The sequence below is a fragment of the Notolepis coatsorum genome (assembly GCF_963971535.1).
Source record: "Notolepis coatsorum genome assembly, chromosome: 8".
In the NCBI taxonomy this organism is placed as follows: Eukaryota; Metazoa; Chordata; class Actinopteri; order Aulopiformes; family Paralepididae; genus Notolepis; species Notolepis coatsorum.
The window spans coordinates 80,313,642-80,322,089 of record NC_140172.1 but is presented as its reverse complement, the minus strand read 5'-3'; the positions used below and the strand labels follow the sequence as shown (position 1 = coordinate 80,322,089).

The window sequence follows — 8,448 nt, the reverse complement described above, 5'->3', positions numbered from 1 at the left end:
ACCTCTGTGAAGGGAGGGAGGGAGGGAGGGAGGGAGGGAGGGAGGGAGGGAGGGGGGAGGGAGGGAGGGGGGAGGGGGGAGGGGGGAGGGGGGAGGGGGGAGGGGGGAGGGGGGAGGGGGGAGGGGGGGGGGTTGCTGGCCAGAGGCGGTGCCTGGCGGAGGTTTTCACCCAATCACCGCGCCGTGATGGAGCAGCAGGCTGTCAGTGCGCCACAGCTGAGCGCCAGGGGGAGAGAGTTGAACGGCGATCAAGTGCGCTGAGAGTTTCCGGGCGATCAAGTGCGCTGAGAGTTTCAGCCCAGAGGAGCATGCGAGGAAACTTTTGACAAGCAGACATTTATCGACAACCAGACCGTGGACTTACTTTCGGCGTGAAGTGGGTGGAAGCTGGCTGTACAATCCTCAGCAGTGATCTGAGACTGTGTAGCCCCTACCCCCCGCAGCCTAACCAAAGCTGCCTGCTAGTATTAATAATATGCACTGACTACTGCACATTTATCGTGGTTTGCTTTCATTCAAGTGTGCGTTCGACTCTGCGATATTCGTATATTTTTTTATGCTTTTCCAGTTTTTGTGTGTCTGAAGTTGGACTTTAGGGGAGTTTTAACAGTTTTATCAAGTGATTTATCCTGCAAGAGAGACAATATGACGGGAGAGAAAGAGAAAAAGAGGTAAGTCAAGCCACACTAAATCATTTCTTCCCTCTGTCTCCGCTTTTCACTGGATTATGAATGGCATGACGCGAAGCTCAATGGCTAAAGCACATTTATGACACATATTTGGCGTCTAAATTCAGTCTTACCCCATGGAGATACCTGTTGCTGCTGCGCATCCTGACCTGTAGTCTCAGCTGCCTTGTTTATTACATTGGTAAAGTGTTTTAATTTGATTGTATTGCAAGCGTTTACGACGCCAGCTGATTTAAGTTGTATGCTTTAGACCGAATTTAAATACTATGTGTGTTGATTGATTGAAAAGTTTATTAACAGATTGCAGAATGGGTACAGTACAGTACAGCTCAATACATACAGTGTACAATTGTTAAGTGGATGCAGACCAGAGAAATACTTTCGTCTTGTTTACATCAGGGTCCCCCCCCATTTTCAATTAATCATAACATATATCTGACACACACGACATACAGATAGACAGTATACTGCTACATCTATACATTTATGACATACCATATGTTTACCTCACACACCTTGTATAATCATCGGGAATCAAATACCAATAATGCAATCAATTGGTGTTTAGTAAATATGTGAAATGAGTTTTGTATTGCTGTATGGTTTATTCAGGCTTTAGCCTCATTCACATTTACTGAGATTGGTTACTTTTTATTTATTTAACTTGGTTCTCTTTTCCAATTTGTGGGGGCCCTGATTATTTGTTGGGGGCCCTAAGGAATGGTTCGCCCTGAGCACACGCTTTATGTTACAGTGTGACCTTTTATACCAAGACAAGGAACAGATTACTCTAATACTGACCTGATTAGTCAACTATCAACTTCTTATATACGTGTTGTTACTGTAAATAGGAAAACAGCGACAATACAGATTTGTTATAGATTAAAGATAAATTGTAGGTGTTAGATTATTTTATATGTACAGAGAGAGAGAGAGTTGATGAATACGGTTTACAAATTTCCCAGGAAATCTGAATTTTTTTATCGATATATAAAAATGACATTTACCATATTTATGTATAATGTATACATATATGTATGTGTGTGTTGTGTGTGTGTGTGTGCATGTACGGTATATGAGCACTATAGAGATTTAAAAATTAAACACTACTTGTGGATTCATCAGGTAAATGTCATTCAAAAGAGCTGAAGACTTATTTGCTAATTGAACCACCATCAGTATCATTGTGTAATAACACAGTATTCAGGCGTTTGGGAAGCAACTCTGACAAGATGCAAAGCAGCTCACAGATCAATAGTGTGACTCACTCACATAGTCTTCAGGAAATCAGAAGATTTTAGTTAGATTCATTATACAGCAGACGGTAGTGTTTGATTTAGATTTGATTAGGAAAATTACAACATTCATAGCAATCAAGCATCATGACCTTGTATTCCAGAGGATTGCACCTAAAAGCATTACTTAAAACACTTATTTCCAAAGTGGTCCTCGATGGAAAAAATAAAACACAATAAAAACACAATACAACAAGACATAAAATACATTTCGTACCCTGCACTACACTAAGAGAAAATGAAAATTTTAATAATCTCCAATCCTACACTTCTTCCCAAAGAAGCACATTTACTTTTGTTTAAAAATCACTTTAGTTTGGCTTTGCTTGATGCGTACTATAGGCTGTTCCACAAGGAGATATCAAGTCAAGTCAAGTCAAGAGTTTTATTTGTCATGGCATACGTGACATACGTTTTATAATAAAATAATAAATGTTATCAGTGTAGAAAAAATAGTTTCTGGCCGTCTTACTCTTTACACCAGGAACACAGCAGGACATAATGCGTTACAGTGGTGTTTATGTCTTACCATATACATTTGAGGACATGTACTCTGGGGCTCTACCATATGATATATCAAACATGTGGTTTAGTTTTAGTGTTTTGACTCTATCCTCGGCTGGTAATAACCCTACTCTTTTCCTTTCTGTGGGACCAATATGAGTCCTGGGAGGACTGTAAAAAATAAATGTTTTTTCACTGGAAATTCACTGTATTATTTTACAGATTACTTTTGTTTTTCTACTTTAAGTGTAAATGCCATAAAATACAGTAAATTACCTTTTATCAAAATATTAACCATTAAATAAAGGTTGTAATCTGTAAATGTATTTGATTTTACTGTAATTTGACAGTAAGTATTTGGCAACCATTGATGCCAGACATTTACCGTTTTCTTGCAGCTTTTCTTCTTACAGTGTGTATCTAATGACATTGTTCTGTGCAACCTGTAATTTGTTCTTAAGCTTTTGTGAAAGGTCACTATACCACGCGGAACAAGAGTAGTCAAAGTGACATTGGATTAGTGATGCTACTAAAAGTTTTTTATACCTTGAAATTAGGGCTGCACGATTTTGGGAAATAATCTAATTGCGATTTTTCGGACAGATATTGCGATTGTGATTAAATTTGCGATTATAATAATAATTTTTTTAAGCAGCCCCACAGAGGTTTATTGTAAAATGTGGCTTGCATCTGGCCATGTGCTGCACACAGCAGCATCACACCTGGACAAGAGGAAGGGGAACTATGTGAGAATGCTATTCATCGACTACAGCTCGGCATTCAATACCATAGTCCCCTCCAAACTCATAGCCAAGCTCAGGGACCTGGGCTTGAACTATGACCTCTGCCAGTGGGTCTTGGACTTCCTGACGGGCAGACCCCAGGTGGTGAGAGCAGGCAACTGCACCTCCTCATCCATCACCCTCAACATAGGGGCCCCCCAGGGCTGTGTTCTGAGTCCCCTCCTCTACTCCCTGTACACACACGACTGTGTGGCTCAGCGGAGTAACAACACAATCATCAAATTTGCTGACAACACAGTAGTGGTGGGCCTGATCTCTGCAAACGACGAGAGGGCCTACCTGGAAGAGGTCAAGGTCCTGGCGGGATGGTGCCAGGAGAACAGCCTCTCCCTGAACGTCAGCAAAACAAAGGAGATGATTGTGGACTTTAGGAGGTCGGGGCTACAGCCCCCTCAGCATCGACGGGGCACCGGTTGAGAGAGTGAACAGTTTTAAGTACCTCGGAGCCCACATATCCGAGGACTTGACATGGACCACACACATTGACAGTGTTGTGAAGAAGGCACGACAACGCCTCTACTTCCTCAGGCGCCTAAGGAAGTTCCAAGTCAGTCAGAAGATCCTTAAGAACTTCTACTCATGTACAATAGAGAGCATCCTGACTGGCAACATCACCTCCTGGTTTGGGAATAGCACTGCACAAGACCGAAGCAGACTAGAGAGTGACACGTTCAGCCGAACGCACAATTGGAGGGGGGCTTCCCACCCTCCAGAACATTTACAACAAGCGGTGCAGGGGTAAGGCTAAGAGAATCATCAAGGACTCCAGCCACCCGAACAACTGCCTCTTTGAACTGCTGCGGTCAGGCAAGCGATACCGGAGTCTCAAGGCGAGCACAGAAAGACTCAGAAGAAGCTTCTATCCCCAGGCCATCAGGCTGCTCAACGAACAATAAACACTATGCAACAACCATCAAATGCACACAGCACACACATCCACACGCACACACTCACTTTAAACAAACAACACACTGCAGCACCCACTCTCCACACTTTTGATCACCTAAACACACTTTATATTTATTGGTAAAGGATTTGCACTACAACTCGTACACCTTACTGTAAATTGTACCTAAATTGTACCTCATCCCATTTCTGCTTTGCACTATATAGTATTGTATATTAGTACATTGCATAGTATATTGTATATTGTATGGTAACTCAGTTACTTCTATTCTGCATCGAACATTGTACATATGTCTATACTGAACACTGTGACCTCTATTTTTACTTCTATTTTACATGCTATACTATTTTATTTCATACTTATCTTGTCTAGCACAGTCTCTGGAGCGTAACAGTAAGAAGCATTTTGTATAAAAGTATTCTGTACTTCTGTATGACAACTATTAAAGAAACTTGAACTTGAAACTTGGCCTACGCGGTAGGGATGGGTACCTTTCACATTTGAACCGATACCGGTACCTGTGAATCGATACCGGTACCCAACGGTACCTTTTTTCGGTACTTTAGTCTCAAGAAATTTAATTTACCTACCTCAGTCGTAAAAAAAAAATCCAAACTTCAAATAACTACAATTTCGACAGTTTTCGGCTTGTCATTGCTCCGACTGCTTTGTTGTTGAATCAAGTCAAATCCTAGGTAAGCATATATTGTGCGTGTGAACGTTGACATGAAAAAAAAATAATAAAAAAAGGAAAAAATAAAAAAAATCTGTATCTCACTTGATTCGATACTCGGTAGTACCGACGTGTTTCGGTTCGGTACCTCAAAAGTACCGAATTCGGTACCCATCCCTACGAGGTGGGTCTTTTCGGGACACCGAGCCTACATTTTTTTCTTTTTACCTGGGAATCGATACCGGTACCCAACGGTACCTTTTTTTCTGTACTTTACTCTCCCTCTCTGAAGTCTAAACTTCACAACACACAATCTAAAACCCCTTACCTCCCTCTCCCAAACCGATCTTGTATCTCAATGGGACTTCCTGGTTAAATAAAAAAATAGCAATATTTTTTTGGTGCAATTTGAAAATTGCATCATTCCAAATCGCGATTTCGATTAAAAAACGATTAATCATGCAGCCCTACTTAAGAAAACGTGTGTATCGATACAGGAATTTCAGCTTCTTTGAGATTTTGGATAGAGCCATGGCTGCTATTTCCTCCCCAACAACAGCTTGGTCCGGGGAAACGCCAAGATATTTCACATTTGATTTGTTGTGTTTGTTGTGTTCATGTGTCAAAGTCGGATGAAACGTTGCACCAATAACACAGAGTAGCCTAAATAATATGAAACACAGAATTTCTTTAGGCCACTAGTGAACCTCTTAGCTGTCAATGGCCCGGGCTGGGCCCTCTTAAAGCTGCTGATCAGAGGCTGTACATGTTTTAAAGCTGCTGTGGAAAACCTTTGTTGCACATGATGGGGTTGAAAAGTGATGCAGAGCTTGCTCTATTTTTGCTGGGCATGGTAAACTCACTCTTCCTAATTTCTCAGAAGTTGCAGCTTTAATCCAGATAAGAGATAAATACAAATTATGAACTTGTTATCAGATGTCTATTACTTCAACATAAGTGCCTCTTATGCTATTCTTGACATTGCACTGTTATATCTCTAATGACAATATAATCATGACATTTGAGACAATCTGCATACCGTAATTCCTCTAATAGTAACCCCGGCTTGTATTTGTTTCAACTGTAGCGGATACCAGGCTTGTATTAGGAGGAGGCATGTATAAGAGAGAGGCCTATATTTCTAATTTTCAAACAGATCATAATGAATAAATCAACATTTTGTGTCAGTTTGAACCCAGTAAAATGTACTGGGTTCATTTATTGAAACCAAGTACTGTATGAAATACGGTAGTAAACAGTGCAATTACAGGTGGTCAAAAAAAGTTAAATAAAGTAAAATAGTGCAATCACAATATTGGTATAATAATAATAATAATAATAACTTCGTTTTATACAATTCTGAGGTAGGCTTACTCTCTTGGTAAACATTAACACCATACCATTATATGGTATTTACTGCACAGCCAGGCCAGCATATAACAACAATAAGAAAATATATTGCCTATGGTAAATCCGTTGAGGGAAATACCGTAATTCCTCTAATATACATGAAACCCGGCTTGTATTAGGAGGCCGGCTTATAATTGCTTAGCTCAACAGCGCACCCGGTCATTAATAGAGACCCGGTTTTTAATTGAATACCGGTTACTATTAGAGAAATTACGGTAATTGATTACAGTGACTAAGTTATACGTTTGTGTGCCTTGAGATTAGGGATGACCCCCGGAACCCGGTTATAAACGGGAACCGGTACTATATTAGAAAAGACCGGAGTATTTATAAGCTCCGACGTCATCGGTACTGCTATCGGTACTGGAGAAATGATGGAGTTTTTTTTTTGAGGAATTTAAACGTTGCAAACTAATCTTGTTGGCCGTTTTCTATATCTCTCCTGCCTCGGTCTCTCTGCCTGCGCGAGGAGCGGGCTGTGCTGTGCTCACACACTCACTCACTCACTCACTCACACACACACACACACACACACACACACACACACACACACACACACACAAACACAACACAACACACACAAACACAACACAACACAACACAACACAACACAACACACACACACACCCCCCCCCCCAGCGTTTCCGTTAGAACATATTCGTGCCGGTCTGGGTGTCCTGCAAGATTTCTATCCCCGGACATATTCGAGAAATTCCGGTCAGCCTGGTTTTCCTTTTTACCGGCTGAATGCCACCATCGGCGCCAATGTTAACGTTAATATCGCCTAATCTATGTTTTAAATTATGGCTATGTGTCTAATCTGCCCATCGCATTATCAAAGACTATTTTCCAGTCAATGCTGTCAAGGCTGTTTATCGCGTCGTTTCCGTTTCAGAGCAGTTAGAAAAGCCCCCGTTTTCAGATAAAAAACAGCTAATTCTGGAGCATTCTATGAAAATCGTCTTTTAGTGGAATATTCCACAACGTTGATATTCGTCTGCCTTTTTATGAATCGTTTTCAAATAAACGCTAGATGATCAATATTATACGTGCACGCAAGCACATTACGGCCGCGCGCGTATAATCGCCCCGTTGATTTCCTCTCGGACTTTTACAGTGAAACCGAAAGAAGACATTTCACAAAACAGCTTATAACTTCATCAAACTTACTCTGATTATCCTAACACTGATAACATAGAGTCCTTACCTGACATCAGATGGTATCCAACTGGTATATTCCAATTCCTGATCACCATTCGAAAAAATCGATACGTTATCAGTGTATGGATCCAACGCGATACTGTAGAACTCCATGATCAGCGGGGATCTGAGGTTCCAGAATGAACTGTGGTAACCCTGGCTGGATCAGTGAACTGGAAAATGTGGATATAATGTCGCACCTCAGCCAGGAGAATTAAACTTTCCACTCGGGCCTGAACGCTCGACATTTCTGTTTCTGTTTTCTTTCACCACAGCATCAGCGGTCTCTGTGACTTCAAGTTCAGAAGACTCATCTTCGTTGTCATTATTATTAGACCTGCTTGTGCTTGGTTTCATGAAATATTTGTTAAGCTTAGCTTGTTTTGGCCATCTCTCTCTCTTGCTCGTATACCTGTTTGTCGTTATGGTGGCCAGACAGGCTCAAAAAAAGAAAGAAAAAAAGATTCACATCCGAGCGGCGTCATCCGCGCTTTATCAGAGTGAAGCAACATGTAATGATTGTTTCGTTCATCGCATAGGCTATTTAATTTTAGCCTATTTTATTACAATTCAAATAATAAAATTGTGCTTAGAGAAATTATTTTCACCGGACATTATGACCGGAGAGATTTAAATATTCGGACTTCAACATATTTTGCCGGTCAAATACCGGTAATTACCGGCTAACGGAAACGCTGACACACACACACGCACACACACACACACACACACACACACACACACACACACACACACACACACACACACAGGTGCTGTTGTAGGCTACAGAGTAGAGACAGCTCTGCTCTCATCATGGCGGACAGAACGAAACGTTCAAAAGTCTGGGTCTATTTTACTAAAGTCGATGCGGACAACGCTCGTTGCCACAAGTGCAACAAGACATTTGCCAGTAATGTATAAGCGCTGGTACTTGTCAATGTGGCTGGCGGGGAGCTAACGTTATTAG

General features: G+C 41.3%; 1 protein-coding gene across 3 annotated transcripts in view; it reads left to right on the top strand.

The window, feature by feature from the left end:
* The first annotated feature begins 244 nt into the window (after positions 1-244).
* The window catches only part of epas1b (endothelial PAS domain protein 1b), a 641,397-nt gene continuing 633,193 nt past the window's right edge, over positions 245-8,448 (top strand). For all 3 annotated transcript variants that reach the window (XM_084320767.1, XM_084320766.1, XM_084320765.1), the window contains exon 1: positions 245-671. In XM_084320767.1, the coding sequence (XP_084176893.1) occupies positions 646-671 (26 nt within the window). In that variant the 5' untranslated portion in view covers positions 245-645. The remainder of the gene's footprint in view (positions 672-8,448) is intronic.